Genomic DNA, 22,481 nt, shown 5'->3' on the forward strand with positions numbered 1-22,481 from the left:
TTCTCTTCTCTCCAAAGGTCTCTCTAATTTTCCTGTAGGCAGTATCTATCTTACCCCTAGTGAGACAAGCCTCTACATCCTTACATTTGTCCTCTAGCCATTGCTGCTTAGCCATTTTGCACTTCCTGTCGATCTCATTTTTGAGACGTTTGTATTCCTTTTTGCCTGCTTCATTTACTGCATTTTTATATTTTCTCCTTTCATCAATTAAATTCAATATTTCTTCTGTTACCCAAGGATTTCTATTAGCCCTCGTCTTTTTACCTACTTGATCGTCTGCTGCCTTCACAACTTCATCCCTCAGAGCTACCCATTCTTCTTCTGCTGTATTTCCTTCCCCCATTCCTGTCAATTGTTCCCTTATGCTCTCCCTGAAATTCTCTACAACCTCTGGTTCTTTCAGTTTATCCAGGTCCCATCTCCTTAAATTCCCACCTTTTTGCAGTTTCTTCAGTTTCAATCTGCAGTTCATAACCAATAGATTGTGGTCAGAATCCACATCTGCCCCTGGAAATGTCTTACAATTTAAAACCTGGTTCCTAAATCTCTGTCTTACCATTATATAATCTATCTGATACCTTTTAGTATCTCCAGGATCCTTCCAGGTATACAACCTTCTTTTATGATTCTTGAACCAGGTGTTAGCTATGATTAAGTTATGCTCTGTGCAAAATTCTACAAGGCGGCTTCCTCTTTCATTTCTTCCCCCCAATCCATATTCACCTACTATGTTTCCTTCTCTCCCTTTTCCTACTGACGAATTCCAGTCACCCATGACTATTAAATTTTCGCTTCCCTTCACTACCTGAATAATTTCTTTTATCTTGTCATACATTTCATCTATTTCTTCATCATCTGCAGAGCTAGTTGGCATATAAACTTGTACTACTGTAGTAGGCATGGGCTTTGTGTCTATCTTGGCCACAATAATGCGTTCACTATGCTGTTTGTAGTAGCTAACCCGCACTCCTATTTTTTTATTCATTATTAAACCTACTCCTGCATTACTCCTATTTGATTTTGTATTTATAGCCCTGTATTCACCTGACCAAAAGTCTTGTTCCTCCTGCCACCGAACTTCACTAATTCCCACTATATCTAACTTTAACCTATCCATTTCCCTTTTTAAATTTTCTAACCTACCTGCCCGATTAAGGGATCTGACATTGCACGCTCCGATCCATAGAACGCCAGTTTTCTTTCTCCTGATAACGACGTCCTCTTGAGTAGTCCCCACCCGGAGATCCGAATGGGGGACTATTTTACCTCCGGAATATTTTATCCAAGAGGACGGCATCATCATTTAATCATACAGTACAGCTGCATGTCCTCGGGAAAAAATACGGCTGTAGTTTCCCCTTGCTTTCAGCCGTTCGCAGTACCAGCACAGCAAGGCCGTTTTGGTTAATGTTACAAGGCCAGATCAGTCAGTCATCCAGACTGTTGCCCCTGCAACTACAGAAAAGGCTGCTGCCCCTCTTCAGGAACCACATGTTTGTCTGGCCTCTCAACAGATACCCCTCCGTTGTGGTTGCACCTACGGTACGGCCATCTGTATCGCTGAGGCACGCAAGCCTCCCCACCAACGGCAAGGTCCAATGTCTAAGATATAAAATTTGTTTCCTGAATTGGACGTCGTACACTGAGTGACATTAGTATGGAAAAACTTGGAGCAATAAATGAAGTACCTTATTAAAGGACCATATTGTTTTGCCGCAGCGCCGCTTGAACCGATAACGGCGTGTCGTGCGTCGAATTTTATTTTATTTTTTTCCTTCTACGTCTTCCTGTGTAATATTTGACAATGCGCTGAGGTCTTTTGTTATTTCCACGTAATTCTTTGATGTTGGATTTCACTATTGTGGAAACTCATGATACAAAGAGACAAATTGCAATAAAAAATCTGACATTCGTTAGGTCCCTGATCTTCGAAATCTGGCAAGTAACTGGCTTTTGTTTAACAAATGCAAGTGTACAGGCGCTACTGTCAAATTTGTTATCAATGTGGCCGTCAACCATAGTTTCTTACAAGCACGTCCGGCTCAGTCTTTGAGAAGCAACACACTGTCAGATAACTTAACATATGGATTTTGACATACCGTTTAACGGCTACTAGCATCTATCAATGCAGTGGCGTTAACTAGGTAAACACTGCAAAATTTTCTGTGAGGTTTATGAAGTCTTATCAATATTTACACAGACGGATAGTCGAAGGTGGAGTAATAAGTTGTTACAGCAACCTGAAGACACACATTTGATGTATCGTGCAGCAGAATGTAGTAGTCGAGAAGACAAGCGAGTCCACAGAGAAAAGTTTCATAATAGGCGCGTATTAACTTGGAAACAATTTATCGCTGTGAACGCTCATTCAAGCCACGAGCCACATAGAGCTGAACAAAGTTCTTGACAAGTAAATTTTTGCACAGTACAATTGGAAGAGATACTGTTAGATCGTGTATGAGAAGAATCATCAATATGCCCTCGTTAACGTACCCATGAAATTTACACATTGAAGAATACAGTGTCGAGGGAGAAAGGTGGCAATTGAACATACCGATACCGGATGTAAGTTTGGTCGCTTGACGTAATGATGATGTGGCATGAAGCATTATGTGTGTGCAGACGGCAAGAGAAAAAACGCTGACGTTATTTCTTTTTGGTCTAAATTACGTTTTTGAAATTTTAGTTGTCATGACATACTGATACGGCTGTGGTTTGAGCTCTAGGTTAGGTTGAAAGGTGACAATTTGGATTTCAGTTGGCAAAGCAGACAATGTCAAGCAGTATTCAATCCTTCAGTTATGGACGGTGGTGGAGCAGCATTTACACGTTTGCAATGCACAGTGTGTACAAATAATGGGACCGAATTACTTGTACGTAGACTTCCATTTTGTCAATGGATTATCCAGTGCAGTAAGTTACCACAGTGCCAAACTTCCTACAATTACTATTGACTATAAGCTTCAGTTATTGCTATGAAATGAAACTAAATATTAATTTCTGGCAATTATTTCATTATGCTTAGGGTCCTCTAATGAATGGACAACGTTGACACTCAAGATGTAGACAAGCTGTGCCAGTATATAAGTATATTCTGTATTCACAGTGTTTTATGAAATAGTGTATAAGTATTTTTGAAACTAGCAGAAATGGAAGTGGTACAAGTGATAATATGATAACAGGGTGTTATATGGTTTACTTTCAATTTCCCTTTACAACTCATGCTCAAAAGTGTGACAGCGACTTTCAGTGTAATTTGCAGTTCAAGTAAAGGAATGATGAATCAAAAACAAGGGTGCGATCTATATTCTCCTTCAACCCAGTACACAAGCTTGTAAACAAGAGCAAATTTTTGCGTAAGGGCTTTAATTTGTAACCCAGCCCATAAACACCACCACCTTTAATTGTGCCCTTGGTGGCTATGTAACAAAACTGCTGCAACTGAGGTACTATACCAATGGCTTAAGGGGTGTTCAGGGGCTGCATTCTGTGGTCTCTACACTCTAAAACTTGTATGAGGACATGTCTAAGTACGAAATGATGACATTCTCTGTGGTACAATATTTAATTTATTCTGCTAACATTTTGAAGTGGTGCTGAAGTGTGTTATCCTGGCATAAATGTCATTCCCTAATTACTGTGTGAATGTGGTGCCAGTCAAAGTGTATAAGTAGTCCAACAACAGATTTTGCAGGAACTGCAGACAGTGTTTTCTGGTAAGACAATTACCTACAGTACCTGGAGTCAATGAGCAGAATATCAACTGTACCATGCCACAAGTGAGAAATGTCTCAAAAAGGATTGCCCACAGTAGTATTGGGATTTTGAACTGCACATGTATTAGACATGCTGTTGTCATTGATCCCATCATGCGTAAATGTTGATTTACCAGTTAACAGAACTTGTGCTGTCACAGTCACTTCAGCTACCCACTCACCTGGCAACTATTTTTTTCTTAATGGTGCTGCCCACACTCATTGTGATGCAAAACCTCAAAACCTGTTTGTGTGCTACATGCCACATGTATACATGGCATATATCAAGTTGCACAATAATTTGGCTAGAGTGTAATAGAGACACCCTGGCTCTTTCCCCCCATCCCTCCCTCTGGAATCTTGGTTATGATGACAGACTCGTGTTGAAAAGCAACAATTTGGTTGTGATTTGGCAAAGTCAGTAAATCTGAATGTGAAAGAGAGGTTCTGATAAGAGAGGGATCTTTAGTGTGGCTTGATATATACATTTGTGCCATGTTTAATACTGATCACAGTAAAAATTAAAACTGGAAGGTAAAACTCGGGAAAATTTGTCAGATGACAGAGGAGACTTTAAAAAGTATTTTCTACATTCACACTCCCCAAACCAATATTAAGTGCCTGGCATTAACTCTTATCAGTGATTTTTCCACTGCTACTTGGACTAAATTCCATTGAATGAAGAATGTTCTCCACGCCATCACAAATCTTGGCTTTGTCAGTTTGATGCAAGATGAGTGTTGGAAAGAAAACCACATACACTCATTCTATTAAAATGTTTGACAGTTGGTTTCGTGTGGATTTCCACAGTCAAGAAGCTGTGTTTATTACACTTGAACATAAGAAGCCTGCATTTCCATTTAAATAGCCATAGTCATATACCAATGTATTTTCTGCATTTGTAAATATCCTTGCTGTCACAGTCTAGGCCAATCAATGACATTACCCTTTTTAATTCAAGCAATCATTCATTTTTTCACAAGCCGAGTGTGCATCGATTTGCAGCTGAAATTGAAGTGGCATACATAGCACCATGAATTTCTAATAGGTGAATCTCAGCTAATTTTGAGGTCAGACTATATTGTTATATGATGGTTTCCTTTCCCTCCAATCCAATCCAGCCACTTTGTTTCACAGTTCATCTCACAAAGGAAAATGTTCAGGAATATGAACAGAGTCAATATTTACATCAGCAACAAACAAGACAATTATAAAAATTTAACCTGTGCGCTGAGTCGACGATAAAGTTCCACTTAACATAACTTAGGAAATTAGAAGGAAAACTCTTACTTTGAAGAAAGCACCTGCTTTTTGAGTTATATTAAATAGTATGTGTCGATCTTCTAATTGTAGATTGATATGTTTCATTAGATAGCTATTTTTCAAACAAAATGGCCAACATGAACTTTGTGCAGTGGTTGCTCATCTGAAAATGTTTTAATCCAATGTTTGGACACACAAAACTGAATTACTCTTTTCTGTAGTGAGTGATTGCTATAGCACTGAATGAGGGTAAAGAGTTGATTGAAGTAGAGTGTTACAAAGAAATTATTAGAATTACAGGGCTACCTTTTATGTGTTTGCTTAGCAGCACTGCAGAACTTGCAGTATACTAGCGTATTGAGGAGAAACAGACATGACAAGAATTGACAATATGGAAGATCAGTGTGAAGCAAACAAGTCGTGTAAACTTGGGCTTAGTTCTTGGCAGTGTGTGCAATACAAATGTTTGATAATGATAAGCTTTGCAATTTTGGCATCTGGAATATGCATATTGAATGTTTACACCATTTTCATAAAATTTTAGTGTGGATTTTCTCATTTGATGTTCATCTACATCTACATTTATACTCCGCAAGCCACCCAACGGTGTGTGGCGGAGGGCACTTTACGTTCCACTGTCATTACCTCGCTTTCCTGTTCCAGTCGCGTACGGTTCGCGGGAAGAACGACTGTCTGAAAGCCTCCGTGCGCGCTCTAATCTCTCTAATTTTACATTCGTGATCTCCTTGGGAGGTATAAGTAGGGGGAAGCAATATATTCGATACCTCATCCAGAAACGCACCCTCTCGAAACCTGGCGAGCAAGCTACACCGCGATGCAGAGCGCCTCTCTTGCAGAGTCTGCCACTTGAGTTTGCTAAACATCTCCGTAACGCTATCACGCTTACCAAATAACCCTGTGACGAAACGCGCCGCTCTTCTTTGGATCTTCTCTATCTCCTCCGTCAACCCGACCTGGTACGTACGGATCCCACACTGATGAGTAGTACTCAAGTATGGGTCGGACGAGTGTTTTGTAAGCCACCTCCTTTGTTGATGGACTACATTTTCTAAGGACTCTCCCAATGAATCTCAACCTGGCACCTGCCTTACAAACAACTAATTTTATATGATAATTCCACTTCAAATTGTTCCGCACGCACGCTCCCAGAGATTTTACAGAAGTAACTGCTACCAGTGTTTGTTCCGCTATCATATAATCATACAATAAAGGATCCTTCTTTCTATGTATTCGCAATACATTACATTTGTCTATGTTAAGGGTCAGTTGCCACTCCCTGCACCAAGTGCCTATCCGCTGCAGATCTTCCTGCATTTTGCTACAATTTTCTAATGCTGCAACTTCTCTGTGTACTATAGCATCATCCGCGAAAAGCCGCATGGAACTTCCGACACTATCTACTAGGTCATTTATATATATTGTGAAAAGCAATGGTCCCATAACACTCCCCTGTGGCACGCCAGAGGTTACTTTAACGTCTGTTATGTAGGCAGGAGCTCTTTACGAGTATAGCTTTTCTTGGGTGGTGTGGTGCTATATGTATTTACACATACAGACTATCCTGACAAGATATTTGTGTGGAATGTATTTCTGTTTGCAGTGGAAATGTGTTTCTGTTCAATAATGTCACAGGCTGTTAACTGTGTGATGAATATCCCACGGAATATTGTTACGGAGACCTTTTGACCTGCTTTATGGAACTGGTTCTCGGTATAGTACCCGTGGAGGTGACACAGTGTTTAAGACATTGGAATTGCATTCAAGATAATGCAGAATCAAATCCCCATATGCTTATCCAGTTTTAGGTTTTATATGGTCTCTTCAAATTTCTTAAAGAAAATGCAAGATGGTTTCTTTAAAAAGAACATGGCTGATGTTGATTCTCATCCTTCCACAATCCAAGCTTGAGTGCTATCCCAAAAGACCTTGTTGACAGAACATGAAACCCCAAACTTCCTCCCTTCTTCCTAGTGTCCATTTCATACTGAATCTATGGAACAAACAGCGACTAAATGAGTCTGGCAACATTATTCGTTTACTTGAATATGGATTGAGGAATAACTCTAGAAGCATTTCTTCAAAACTTGATGTTCTACACTGAGAAGTGGCATGCTGTATATTAGGATAGCGAAATGTTCCCACTGAAATGGCAATGGTACATTAATCCTCTTCTCCTACTGTGACATTATTGTATCCTATCCCAAACTATGGGTGACAATTCCCTGCTTTCCTGGGCTTAGTTTTTGTTGTTATTGTAGTTTTCAGACAAAAGATTGGTTTGATACAGCTCTCCATGCTACTCTATCCTGTGCAAGCCTCTTCATCTCCAAATAATTACTGCAACTTACATCCTTCTGAATTTGCTTACTGTATTCATCTCTTTGTCTCCCTCTACAATTTTTACCCCCCACACTTCCTTCCAATACTAAATTGGTGATCCCTTGATGTCTCAGAATGTGACCTATCAATCAATCCCATCTTCCAGTCAGGTTATGCCACAAATTTCTTTTCTCCCCAGTTTTATGCAGTATCTCCTCAGCAGTATGTGAGCTACCCGTCTGATCTTCAGCATTCTTCTGTAGCACCACATTTCACATACTTCTATTCTCTTCTGGCCTAAACTGTTCATCATCCACATTTCACATCCATGCAGATACTTTCAGAAAAGACTTTGTAACACCTAAATCTATATTTGATGTTTAAAAATTTCTTTTTTTCAAAAATGCTTTTCTTGCCACTGCCAGTCTACATTTTATATCCTCTCGAATTTGTAGTTTGACAATTGTCAGCTATTCTGCTGCCCAAATAACAAAACTCATCCACTACAAGTGTCTCATTTCCTTATCTAGTTCCCTCAGCATCGCCTGATTTACGTAGACTACATTCCGGTATCATTGGTTTTCTTTTGTTGATGTTCATCTTATGTCATCCTTTCAAGATACTGTCCATTCTGTTCAATGGCTGTTCCAAGTCTGGCCCTGTAACTTATCTTAGAAGATAGGTTAAGGAAAGACCAACTTATGTTTATAGCATTTGTAGACTTAGAGACAACTTTTGACAATGTTGACTGGAATACCCTTTTTGAAATTCTGAAGGTAGCAAGGAATAAAGTACAGGAAGTGAAAGGCTATTTACGATGTCATTGGCAAACCTCAAAGTTTTTATTTCTTCTCCATGAGCTTTAATTCCTATTCCAAAATTTTCTTTGGTTTCCGATAGTGCTTGTTCATTGTACAGAATGAATAACATTGGTGAAAGGGTACAATTCTGTCTCACTCCCTTCTCAGTCACTGATTCGCTTTGTAGCCCTCAATTACGCCACCCGGTTGCTGTATAAATTGTAAATAGCCTTTCACTCCCTGTACTTTATTCCTGCTACCTTCAGAATTTCAAAAAGGGTATTCCAGTCAACACTGTCAAAAGTTGTCTCTAAGTCTACAAATGCTATAAACATAAGTTGGTCTTTCCTTAACCTATCTTCTAAGATAAGTTACAGGGCCAGTGTTGCTTTTAATGATAAGTAAAGGAAAGCCTGCGGTGGAAGCCTTTGATCACCCAATCGACCTGACTGTAGAGAGAGTGGAATGCAGTTTACTGTTTGCTGCAGCACTAGGAGGAGGAAAGTGACAGGTCCCTTATGCTGACCCCCTTTTATGCCCAGGAAAGTCCCCAGTACCCATTCTGACAGCAGGCTGAGTGGATCTGGGGCCATCGTAGAGGGAGAGGAACAAGGAAAAATACCCACTCCAACCCAGGATTTAACACAGGACCTCTAAGGCTGGGGCTAGTGCTCCGTCTGCTAGCCCAGCACAGCAACTTTGCTCGTAATATTATGGTTTAGTTGGGATCGAAGAATGATGTGGATAATGAAGGCTGTTGGAACAGTCAATTATGGGTAGCAAACTATTTGTATATTATGTCATTTGTTACGTGAACACCAATAACCGAAAATACATAATGTCTGAAAAAAATTTTATGCCACAACTTTCAATTAATTCTTTCACATGGTAACTTCCATCCAGCCAAAAATCCTGACAGGAATAAACAATCCCATATCAAACATGCTATCTGGAACAGTAAATAACATGATATGTGCTATGGCACTTACATTGATGTGCCAACCTCTCACAAACGCTACTGACCAACTGTAACTACCATATGACTTACACCTGACATAAACAACAATTACAAAATCTTCTTAAAATCATGTGGTAGATTGTTCATAAAACACAGTATGATAAAATCTTCTTGAAGTTGTATGGCACAGGTTTCATAAGAGACATTTTGTAGTAAATAACAACTGCAGGCTGCTAAAAATCTTACACCTAGTATGAGGGAACTAAACACCATTATTTTGTTCCATCTAAAAATATTAAAAAAACTTCTATTAATGTAAATGATTTTCATTTGGTATGTTCCTCCATCTTCAAGGTTTTCAAGAGGTTTCCCTAGGTCATTAGGTAAATGCTGGAATTGGAAATCCCCTCCCTACTGCTCTCATGAGATGGGCAAAAAAAGTTCATTCCATCATCAGTTTGTGTTTACTGCTGTTACCAGGCCTCGTAGGGTATGCAATGTGGTTGAACAAAATCAGACGTTAAGTGATTACTGTGAAGAACATAGAGATGATGCGTACTAGTGTGAGAAAGCATTATCTGCACCCGACAGAGGGTGAAAATGTCCTCATGTGAGTCTCCTTTTGGTTGGCTGGTTGAATTATGCAGCATGTGAATTTGTGGGGGATTCACATGTGACAGTGGCCTGATGCTGGACTCCAAAGGAATGTGGGGACAGGCATACTCGGTTTCAAGGTTACGGTCAACCACATCCAACCGCCAAAAGGGAGGGTCACGGTGTTGTGCACCGAACATACTGTAACCCCTTCACATTTGCAAGTATGGCAGGGGCCCTGGTAGAAATCCCATTCTTCCATTGTTTTGTAGAGGCATAGCGGTGTTATCACAGTTACTTGGCATTCTCTCTTTTTTTTAGGGTGTAGATGATACATACTCTTGTAATGATCCTATGATTTTTTGCCATTTTTTAAATATTAAGTTCCTTCTTTCCTGTGGCTGTATGTATCACCATGTACCAATAGTCATGTAGCAACTGCTGGATAAGCTGTGCCCAGTAGCAAAAAGAATATAGTCTTTGCCTGTTAACAGTATATCATAATTTATCATTGTCATTTTGTTGCAGATAAACACCACAAGCTGCAAAGAGTTTTTATTTTTAATATTCTGCAAAATAGTATGACTTTTGAGGTCATCATAGGGCATAACTTTTAAGCTTTTTCATGGCAAACACCACATGTCTCTAATTTTAAAATGTGACTCACGTTTATTTATCACTGTAATCATTTGTCAGTGCAGTCATAGATCACAAAATAAAATTTAGATGTGTTGTAATAACCATGAAAAATTTAAATGTTCTCCCAGATGATGGCTACAAGGTTCAGACTACTTGTAGAATAATAGTAATGAAAACTTTTAGCAGTGTTTGGTGGCTATTTATAACAAAATGTCTTTTATAAAAGCTGTGGCACACAATTTTAAGAAGAGTTTGTTACAATGTCTTTTACGGATGTTGTACCAAGTAGTGCAGACTGAGGTTTAGGACTATTTTACTTCCGGGACAGCGTTGTCCATTGTTCCAGCCAAAAATGTGTGTGTGTGTGTGATATTTAGTAGTAGCATCTAAGGAGTTTAGAATGTTAGTACGGATACTACCAAATGAAAATTGTAAGGCAAGTTATGTATTGTGATAGTTCAGTTTTCAACAACATTGTCTGTGGATGGCAAGAGTCAGTGTTTGAATCCCAGAATCCCATTTTACCCCACAGTTCAGTTCTCATTATAGTGACCTAAAGCTTCCACTCATTTTGCTGTGCTCATGATATGACAAGCTTTTTCAGAACCTTTCTTAAACCATTTTCTGTACAGAATACATTCAGTTCCTACTCCATCTGAACAATGGAAAATTCAGGGTGGAAAAACAATATGAATTAGATTGCTACTTACCACACAGAGCAGACACTGAGTGGCAGATTGTCAGATTTGAAAGAAGACTATTAGTAAATATCAGCTTTCAGACAAAGTCCTCCGTCGTCACGTATTAGATGGTTGCATTGCTAAGTGGGCATTAAACAGTGAGAAATAAATGAAACTAGTATGATACTCCCCTAATATGTACAGCACTGCTACAAAAAGTACTTCAGGGGTCAAGAAAATCCAAGCTTAATAATTTTTACTGCTGTATACTTGCTTTTTTAAAGTAAATGAGGCACTTTAAAATAATTGTTGGCATTCAAAAACTTGTTTTTAACAGACAAAATGCAATAAGTAATTTAGAGAATCCATTTGAGTACTGGTATGATCTTTCAGTTGTTCTGTGTGAGCAGTAACAAAGTTGAAAATGTTACTTGGTTTTTAAGGATGTAGAGTGTAGGTGATAACTTGTTTCTTACAATGCAGCATAGTTTTCTAAGACAAAAAGGATAACATAAATTTCACACTTCCTGGCAGAATATAAAATGACAAATGGTAACTGTATGTGCTGCTGCACGAAGTCTGCAGCCATTCCACCTGACTAGAAGTCAAACAACTTGGAGCACTTCAGTTTTTATGATACAGACATGCCGCTAAATGTAACACCAGCAAACAAAGTTGAAATGTTTGACATTTCATTGAAGGAATCCCAACTGTTGTGACGTTAACGCCCTCATTTCTTGTTTGTAGACTCAAAGGCTTGCCATCACATTGAAATTAGAGACTGTTTAAAACTTCCGAACCAACACAGGGCACATTTCAAAGCAGTTCTGTATTTTCTACTGTGGCAGAAGGGGATGTGCTAGCAACTGAACTAGAAGAGTGCACTGTAAATATTACACAGCCAATGCACGGTCCAGACATTTGTTTAGGCAGTTTTAATGTTCATATTATGTGTTTATCTTTCTAACAGTGTGTAGACCAGTTTAAATTTTAGCTTTATGCTACAGTGATCTGAATTTCATTGCTCAGCATGTCTCTCATAATCTTTTGTGTGAGTATTTCATTTTATGTGTGACAGGTGTGGGTTCCACTTTTGTAAAATGAAAATAAAAGTAATGTAAATCCTTCTAAAGTGAGTCAGCAAAAACTGAAAGCTAGTATAAAACTCAGCTATAGGAATTGTGATTGATCAAATGAATATATGCTGACTGCAACAACTAAGGTTTTAGGGCCATTAATATTAGCTTTCTAGGCAAATGCATTGATCTGTAACTCTACATTATATGATGAGGGAACTAAACACCATTATTTTGTTCCACCTAAAAATATTAAAAAAACTTCTGTTAATGTAAATGATCTTCATTTGGTATGTTCCTCCATGTGTTTGAATAACACAGATCATTTTAGTGTAGTTGGGTGTTTTTTTTTTTTTACTGACTGTTTGATGTTAGCTCCTGTGCACTGTGTTTCACTGAAAAAAATATGGATTGTACTTCTCGTAAAAATGACCTTGTGTGTTGCACAAGAAACAAAATTCTGTAAGAGAATGGATATTCAGTACCTTTATCTGCAAAATATATTTCACTGATTTTTACACTATACATGGTTATGCTGGAATTGCTCTCCTCTGATGTGCATTCTGCATGGATGTGCTAATTGTAAAAACATGAGGTTTCAGTGTTTATGATATGATTTATTTTAAATGACTGCATGAGAAAGAGTTAACATCAGAAGGTGATAGAGACAAACAAAATATTTTAAATGCATTACATGTTTTTTTCTTTTAAAGTTATATGTTCTTTTTTGCAGTAAGAAGCTACGGTGAGACATGTTTCTTTGACGTGCAGTGCAATGATCACCGCATGGTGTGTGAGCCAGACAGCACCAACACGTCAGTGAGAAGATGCCTCTGTGACAGGTTATTCCCACATTACTGTAGCATAGGCAGTGTGTTCATTTTTCTGTTCAAGTCAGATTTTAAGTAAATTAACATTTCAATACTAAATGTTTTGTGGTGTCTCTTGTTTCACAGCTATAGCTATCTACAATAAATCTTTGTACATACTCTGCAAGCCATTGTATATGGTGCATGGTGGAGGGTATCTTGTGCCATTACTAGTCATTTCCTTTCCTACTCCACATGCAAAAAGAGCAAGGAAAAAGTGACTATCTATATGCCTCAGTACGAGCCCTAATTTCTCTTATCTTATCTTTGTAGTCTTTATGCAAAATGACTGTGTCAAACAGTGCAGTCTTTATGCTGTATTCAAACATTATGGGATTGTTTTTCCTACTCATGTGTTTTAAGTTACTTTTTCTACATAAAGAGCAAGCTGCCATCTGTCATACCAGGTAGAAATTTTGTCTAATTTATCTTGTTTCCTCCTGTAGTCACTCAACCTGTACACCACAGCATCAGCAGCAAACAGCTGCAATTTGCTGCTGGCTCTACCTGTCAGTAATAAGAGTAGTCATTTCAAACTTCCCTGAAGCATTCCTGATGATACCCTTGTCTCTTATGAACACTTGCCACCAAGGACAATGTACTGGGTTTTATTACTTAAGAAGTCCGCCATCTAAAATTACATGCTCTATTAAGTGACATCATTATGACCCTCAGTTAGTGTTTAGAATAAGTACAATTGGAAATTTCAGGAGTATTAGTAATGTTCATAAGTATGAGACACAAAACAAAGTTTCACAGGGAAATACGCAGAATAGCTCTACGTAAGGAAAGTGTGCTACATCTACCATAACTTTTATTCCATGCTTTGCTTCAAAGACTTGAGCAGATTTCAGGTTTACACAAGTTCAAAAAAGAACCTGACCACAGGCTGATAGTCAACAATTTCTGTGGAAATGATGAATTTATGAAGCATCTGTATTAAATTAAATACATTACATGAAATTTCTACATTAATTCACCAGTCACATAAGATAGCATGGTCTCAGTGATGGTGGAGTGTGTTCCATGACAGTAGCTTACAATATGATCAAGAGACAGTTTACAAAATTTACAACAGAATAGAGAGACACGCTTCCACAAACAGTTAACACAATATATGAAAAATTGTAAGTAGGTATTCATGTTTAATTAAACTGTTTATTTGAGTATATTTAATTAATGTACACATTCAGATAACATTCACATAATGCATATTGTCTACAGTTGGATAAATAAATAAAAAGAAGTAAGAACATGATTTAGTTTCTCATGAAGTATCATTAGAGCTGGGGAACTAGACTGAACTGGACATGAACAGGGAAGGAAATTGGCCATGTCCTTTCTCTGGTATTCCCACTTGAGAAGTTCGAAATCCCACTAGAACAACAGTGACTAAGCAGTGTTCATAACATTTGTGAGCACTGCTGTTGCCACCTCAGTGCTAGGCATGGGCCTCGCCCCAGATGCCAACCTATCGGCATCTGCGGTTGAGCTATGTGGCTCACAGCGCAGGAGCCTGGACCTCAGTCATGTTCTGACTACACTTTTTTGTTAATTATACACAGGATTATTTTGTTCTTGATATTGCTATGTCTAAGGCTCCCAATTTGGTTATCATACCAGATTTGTCATTCTGTTGTTGTTCATGTATTGCTGTTGTTGTCTTACCATTGACACCCTCAGCTCATCAGCCAGAATCTCCTGGCTAAGCCACAATTCCACCTACTACACTTTATAGGGCAGCCTTCCCACCATTTGCCTTAGCTGATATAGTGAAAAAAATGAAAAGCCAAAGCTGGATGGGAATTTAAATCAATTTCACTCTTCCAGAATGTGAATTGAACCCCCTTTACTACAGTGTCACCTTGTACACAGTGATGAATATTAAAAGAAGAACTGCACTGACATACAAGATTTTAGAAGTGGAAACCAGCTTGATATACAAGCAATGAAAAAACATTCCCAAGACGTTAGCTTAGAACATTTTAAACTAAGAGTGTGAATTGTATATCTTTAGAAAACAGGAAGGATATCTAGCCATAAATAATGCTAAGTCAAAACTGAGTGGGTGGTCGTTATCTGTAGATGCCAAACATGTAGGCATAATGTGAAAGAATGTAATATACATCTCACTTTTGAGGGTTTTTCACAGTGAAAGATACAGTCCAGACAGCATACAGTATTGCTGCACTAATGTTCAAGTGGATCTACTTTGTGGGACTTTCTCTAACAATATTCAAACAGTCATTCATTCATGATGCTTAGGTGCTTATAGACATTAATACCAAAATGGTTGAGTGCAACATCATCTCAAGGCTGCACCTGTCTTTTTATTTATTTATTTATTTAAACGTCAAGTTCTGTAGGAACAACCTGAGGAGCAAATGTCCAAGGTCATGGAACAACATAAAAGTAATAACAGACAAAAATAAAATGTTTATGAACTCAAAAAAAGTCAAGCCATAAGTTTGCTTAAACATAATCAACAATACAACAAAAATCAGCTTACTTTTTTCAAGGAACTCCTTGACAGAATTGGAGGAGTGACTCATGAGGAAACTCTTCAGTTTCAGTTTGAAAGCACGTGGATTACTACTAAGATTTTTGAATTCTAGTGATAGCTTATTGAAAATGGATGCAGCGGTATACCGCACACCTTCCTGCACAAGAGTTAAGGAAGTCTGATCCAAATGCTCTCCCTTGCCTGTATCACAGAGGAGTATTTCAGACATCAATCTCAGAAAGGCATTTGCCAAGAGAGTTACATGATTCTCTGTAGAAACTTAAATGTTTATTTAATTCACCAGCAATGCTCAAAAAATGATTGATAAATACTGTACATATATGCTCAAAAAATGATTGATAAATACTGTACATATATCTGATTTATCAGTAACAGAAATATGTTTACTAAGAACTTACTTTATATTGTTGACCTTGTGCTGCTGACCAGCCACTTCCTTTACAACTGACCATATGCGAACAAGAGATACAATCTTGGACACTGTGGCAGCACGTTTCAAACATACACAAAGTAATATGCACCACTGAAGTTGGATGGTAGCAAATAAGGTTCTGTTATGCTGAACCCACCATAGGTTGTGGCTGAATAGCTTAGTTGGTAAGAACATTTCCCACAAACAGCAAAATTGTGGGTTTGAGTCTCACCCCACAACACATTTTGAGTGTGTGAGGAAGTTTAAGAACAGTACACACATCCTTGCACACTGAGAGATTCATTTGAGGCTCTATTATTTGATTTATAGAATTCCAGTAAACAAGCTTCTAGAGAATTACCAAATATGGTCACTTGGACCTTTGGAGGAGACTAGTGACCTTACTTTCTTTCTTTTGCCTAACATTTAAGCTCTCTTTTACAGGGTCCACGTTTTTGAGATTTGGCAAATTTCGTTATATTATTTAACTTGTGGCAGGATGGCCTTTCTGACGCCTTAATCATCATGGTAACGTGAGGGAGGGAAGTTTGTGTGTCTAGTCTATCTGTTAATCATATAAACTTTGTTCTGTGTGTCATTGTATTTTAAATGTTTGCATACCATATGCGCTGAGGTGGAATTTGGGGGCCAGCCTGGCATTTGCCTAAAAGAGTGTGGAAAATTGCTTAAAAGTTGCACTCCTGCTGGCTGGTATATCAGTCCACAGTTGTGGATCTGCCGCAAAAGTTTGATGTGGGTGCAGCTCACCTTCCTGTCACACAAGGCAGCGTGCTGTATGATACACAGTACAAGTAGGCTTGGCCTGAATGTCTACATAAACTAAATATTCCACAGCCTTTGTTACATTTTGATTTACTTAAACAGATTTGCGATTTTGGATTACAGCCGTCATTAGATCTTAAAAAGAGCAGCGACACACTGTTGTAAACGAAGGCATGCATATTGTCCACTGTTGCTCTTTTTTATGGCTGTAAACATGATTTTGATAATATCTTTAAATAAATCAAAATTAGATCAAGAAAGTGAATTCTTCAATTTATTTGACCAAGAACTGTTGGTAGAGATCTGAAGCAAACATGATGTATGGTTTTTCTGACATTAAACATGAATTTGCAACAATTAAAAACAAGCATCACAGTTGAAAGATACCTTATATGTGAACAGTATAAACTGTAAGAGGCATGGAACTGCAAATTGCACTGGATAATCCTTTGACAGAATTCTGGGTTCAAAATCATTTGGTCTCATTGTTTCCACAAACTGGAGGATAATTGCTGTCCTCCTACTGTATCAGACATGATCCAGCATTTGGTTCTGTAGGGGAGGTGGGGTCCCATTTTCAGTGTGGCACAGTTGCCTACGATCTTAAAAATAATAGCATTAAAATATATAAAGTGATGAGCCTGGATAACTGCATGCATTAGTATGCTGCACACACTAGTATGCCACTTCTTCTGGAAATCTGGGAGGTGCACTGGCCCTGGATCAAATCCACCCGTCACATTAATGATAAGAACCAGTGTGCTAGCCAGCCTGGATGTGGTTTTACGCAGTTTTCCTCATCCAGTTGGGTGAATACCCCTCAGTGAATACCACCTCCATTACACGATTTGCAAACATTTTGAAAACAATCTCAAACTTCCACATGGAATAACATTAGAATCAGATAAATGTGGTACACACATTCCATCCCAGGGAGGAAGGGGTGGCAACAGGAAGTACATCCGGCCACCCTCCACCACTAATATGCCAAATCCAGAATAACGTGCTTACCACATGTTGATTTATCATATGTGCAGGAAAAAGAAAAAGAAGAAGATTAAAATATCTAAAATACTTACATATAATAATAAAATGTTTGTTTACAATAAAATATATAAATTTTTTAATATAACAATAAAATTTTGTTTACATCAGTGCTTGGTACATCATTTTAGAATAACATCTAAAAAACTGGAGCTCAGAGAAATATAGCATTTAAAAAACAGTCATCCAAAAATTTGACAAGTACTTGTATCTTGCAGTTAGTTTAAGAACTATAGTAACAACAACCTCTCACAACACTGGCAACACCAAAATTTATACACTATAAAGATGAAATGTGCATTCACTGTTATCAGTTTTTAACTTAGCACTATGATTACAAAAACAAGTCCAAGCACTATGCCTGTGTGAGTGCGTAAAAGAGGGACACACTTTTTTTGTCTGCTTGCATTTGGGAAGACAGTTTTGCTAGTTGTGTTTAATTTTTTCTTCATGGAGGGTCCTCCCTTTCTGTCTTTCCATACTCAACTGCATCTTTGCTGGTTCTACCTCTAGACTCACAAACTGTGTCAGATTTATTGTTGACCACAGGTATACAGTTGGCCTATGAATTTTTGCATCTACCTGCTTGAAATGGTACATTCACATGGACAGGCCTTTGTGCAAGTTTACTGAATAAGTGTTAAATGATGCTTGTAATTTCTAGAATTGCTTGCCATTTCAGAAGTACTTTACTTGAAAGTTGCAGGTGGAATATGATGAAAATTGATAGTATATGAAAATATAAGCAAACACTTCTACTAAGATTTTTTGGCTGGGGTTGGGGCAGAGGAGGGTGGGGGTGGGGGGGGGGGGGGAGGGTTTAGAGAAGGGCAGTGCCCCTCTCTCCTTTGGGTCTGCACTTGAACAGTTCTCTGAAGTTTGCCTTCACAGGCAAGTTCACAGGTACTTGCTATTGGTGAAACTTCTCTCAAATGGTCCAACATCTCCTCCTAACATTCTACTGTTCAAACAGTTCTTTGTTGAAAACCTTGTTTGGCTCTCTGTGGCTTTAACAGCCAAACTTTCCTTGAGTTTCTGTCCATAATAATGAACATTTCTCTGTACATTCATTCTGATTCCCTGGCTCTTTTTTCCCCACACATCCAAACTGTTGACAATTGGCCAGTTTTCGGTGGTAGTGATAACAAACTGTTATTCAGTATCCTATTGAAGCCTTTAGTTCTCCTTTTCACCTTACGACAAAAAGTTTGCCCTTTTTGCCTCTGTCACCTCTTACTTTTCTCCTAGTAGTAGGAGTGGAAGTTTTATTCTTCCATGGACCACTCTTACAACGTACTAGCCGTGTTATGTTATTACAGTTTAAGGACAAAAAAACATAGTTCATATATAAGGCATTTACATACTAACAGGTCCACTTTAATGAGGACCAGTTGTTCTTGCTATGTGCTGAAAATCACAAAATGAAAAAAATAAATGGAGCCATCTGATATGTTTTTTTTTTTAATAATTCATTTATGTTTAGTGCATTTCATGTTTTAATCTGGACATAAATAAGTGTAGATTAAACATATTTGATGTTTGTATTTAAAATTAAGATGTAAGTTAATCTTTGTTTACATAAATGGTTTAAACAAAACAAGTTCTTAAGAAAAATTACTTTAATAAAACTGATCACTGTTTGCAGAATGCATGTATGGAGCAAAGAACGCAAGGAATGCTTGATGACTTTGAACATCACTGAAATGCTTGCTTCCTTGGAACTCAGCGAGTACTCAGGTATGACATATATGTTTGAGAGAGAGAGAGAGAGAGAGAGAGAGAGAGAGAAACGGACAGAGAGGATGGGAGGGAATGTATGTATGGTTTGTCCTATACTATTTGCAGAATGGTAAAAGGTTAAATAAATTGATAAATAAAATCAGTGGCCTGAGTGAATGAACATAATTGAATTCTTTAAAGTTCTAATCTTTTCTGTCCTATCCTTATTTTAAGCAATGTGTATTTTCATTTTACCATTGGATTATGGTTTCATGTTTAGCAGAAACTCTGTGCATGGTAAGTGGGTGGTGTTGACAGCCAGTCCAGCAGTGGCTTGTGGTGAAGGTGGTTTCAGTTGAAGAGCAGACACTGACCCCGATGTCTGGCTAGTGGTATGAGGCAATGACAGTTACTAAGCCATCGGTGAACAGTGGGGTCTCAGTATGACCCTTCAGTCTGTTGATGCTAGAAGCAGGACCATATTGCAGTTAGTCTTGTTGAACAGGATGTTGATTGCTGCACTGGCAACTGGTGACTGAGTTTTTAGGACAATGGGTATTCTGCTCTAGAGCACACTGCAATGCACGCCTGGCTAACTGGCGTTTTCCTACAGGGAGCGTCTCAGAAAGGGATGAAATATTTACAGAAATGTTTAGGGTAGGTAATAGATACTAAATGTATTATCTCCATCACCTGATAGATAAGTTATTCTCTGAGGCTATTCATGTGTCATATAGATTTTAACTATTAAAAACCTGTCAGAAAATACTGGAAGACCTCAAGATGATATACAATTTGTGTAAAGACTGACAGCTGATCTTTTGCCATAATTGTGTGTAACATAATTCATACAATTAAGCAAAATGATGTGATGATGTTCAATTATGTCATCACAAATCAATCACTGAAATGATCTAAAACCATCAAATATTTAGGAGTAACCATCTGGAGAGATTTAAGGTGGAATGACTGCATATATTTACTTGAAATAATCCTCGCGAAGCGTAATTTATTCAGTAATCAGGTCATTTACAAATCCTTCACCTGATCACTTCTTGAATGTTGCTCATTAACCTGGGAGTCTAAGCTAGCTGGATTAGTGGGAGAGGTAGAGAAGACCTGCACGATTAATCAATTGTTTCGTTAAGTCAGTGTGTGAGCATCACAATAATGTTCAACCATCTTTATTGGAAATGCTACAAGAAAGGTTTTGAGCAACACTTAAATATTTACTTTTAAATTCCAATAGGCATGCTTTCCAAGTTAGACAAGAAATACATTGCTTCCTTTAGCATACACATTGCAAAATGACTGTGACAGTATATCAGAAGACTTTGGTCTTGTAAAGAAGTATAATGACAGTTGTTCTTCACTTGCCACATCCTCAACGACCATAGATACGATCCATCACACAATACACTGGACTTACAGAGTACTTATATATTTACAGCTATATTATTAGAAACAGAGTACTTGAGTGACTTTGATGAGCTTTGGTGAAGGAACTGTGAGAAGAGATTTGAGTCATATTGTAACTTCAGATCAAAATTCTGTCATCAGATGCTTTACTGTATGGATGAACATGCAGAGTATCTTGTTACAGTATCTGTATCTATTTAGGAGAAAACTTTTTAATTTTGTACTGCTGGTGAGTAGGCCGCAGACTAGATTGCCTCTGTACAAATGCAGCTGTGTTCACATACGGTATGGCTCCAGGTCACAACTCGTATTTAGAGAACTCTGATGACGCAATAGTACGTTACAGAAATCCTGCATCCTCATGTGTTACCTCTCATGCAACTGTATCGTGGTGCCATTTTTCAATTGGGATAATGTTCATCCAGATGACACGTCTCTGTGTGAGTCTGTTTAATGTCAAGCTACTCGTGTGGCCAGAAAGACTCCACATCTGTCCCCTGCGGAACACACCTGTGACCAGCTCGGACGGCAACTTCGTTCCAGTGGTAGTATCCAGGATACCGAGGACTAGTTACAGTGGTTACGGGTGAGCTTGCCTCAGAAGAGTATTCAGATATAAAATACAGACAGGATGATAGCTAATGCTGCCAGCTGAAATAGGATTTTCCACCTCGAATACCCATTTGCGAGCTGCCGGGTGTCTGTGGGCAGTGGTGGGCAAGCACATGATGTGGGCAGTCAGGCAGCAGGTCTGTATCATACCAGACTGTAACGCCCTGGCCTTGTGACCATGGGCATGGCTGGTTGAGTGATGCACCTATGAGCACAGTGTGTGCAATACGGCTACGTGGCAGGTAGCCTACACTAGCCCCACCTGTGCGCAAGCGGGCTGACGGGTGCCCCCAGCACCGATGCCACACTAGACAGTGTTGGAACAGCCTAAGCTAGAGTTTGTCATCAAAACTTGAATCTGTGATGACTCTCATAGCATACCAGGCAATATGGCGACTCGTGATTCAGCACCACAGCAGCGCAACTGATTTTAAAATGATTTAGCTAAACTGTCATCAGTGATCTACTTATTATGTTAATTAAAACCTTGTGTCAACAAAGAAACAGCATCTGTCTACAAACTGTGCTCTCTTCTGCTCTCCTCTAACATACAGAAATATCCTACGGGGTGGGACAATTCTTCTCATGCGAAAACAGTGTTTGTGTTGGGTAGGAGATCGGCAGGGGGAACAGAGGGTTACAAGCAGAGGCTCATGCTACTGTTCAAAGAACTAAAAATACTAACTGTAGCCTCCCTCTATATTAAAGCCTGTCTCCTCTTGATGAAAAAGCAGCCAGAGACTCTAACTTGTAGAAGTGCTGTCCACAATTATTAAATGAGGAACAGAAATTATTTGTGTTTGAAATACATTACATATGTAAGTGCCAAAATAATTTTGAATCAACTGGGACAACACTGCATAATAAATTCCCCCCGACAGTGAGAGACCTGGCATACAATTGCTTTGAAGGTTATCTACAGAACCTACTAATTGACAGATATGTTTATGAGGTAGAGAATTGTGTAATAACATGTCATGCAAACTGTACACCT

General features: G+C 38.5%; 1 protein-coding gene across 3 annotated transcripts in view; it reads left to right on the top strand.

Moving 5' to 3' along the window:
• The window catches only part of LOC124717138, a 116,312-nt gene that overhangs the window by 89,581 nt on the left and 4,250 nt on the right, over positions 1-22,481 (top strand). For all 3 annotated transcript variants that reach the window (XM_047243881.1, XM_047243882.1, XM_047243884.1), the window contains 2 exons: positions 12,839-12,947; positions 19,383-19,474. In XM_047243881.1, the coding sequence (XP_047099837.1) occupies positions 12,839-12,947; positions 19,383-19,474 (201 nt within the window). The remainder of the gene's footprint in view (positions 1-12,838; positions 12,948-19,382; positions 19,475-22,481) is intronic.

This window comes from Schistocerca piceifrons, chromosome 9 (genome assembly GCF_021461385.2).
Source record: "Schistocerca piceifrons isolate TAMUIC-IGC-003096 chromosome 9, iqSchPice1.1, whole genome shotgun sequence".
NCBI classification, from domain to species: domain Eukaryota; kingdom Metazoa; phylum Arthropoda; class Insecta; order Orthoptera; family Acrididae; genus Schistocerca; species Schistocerca piceifrons.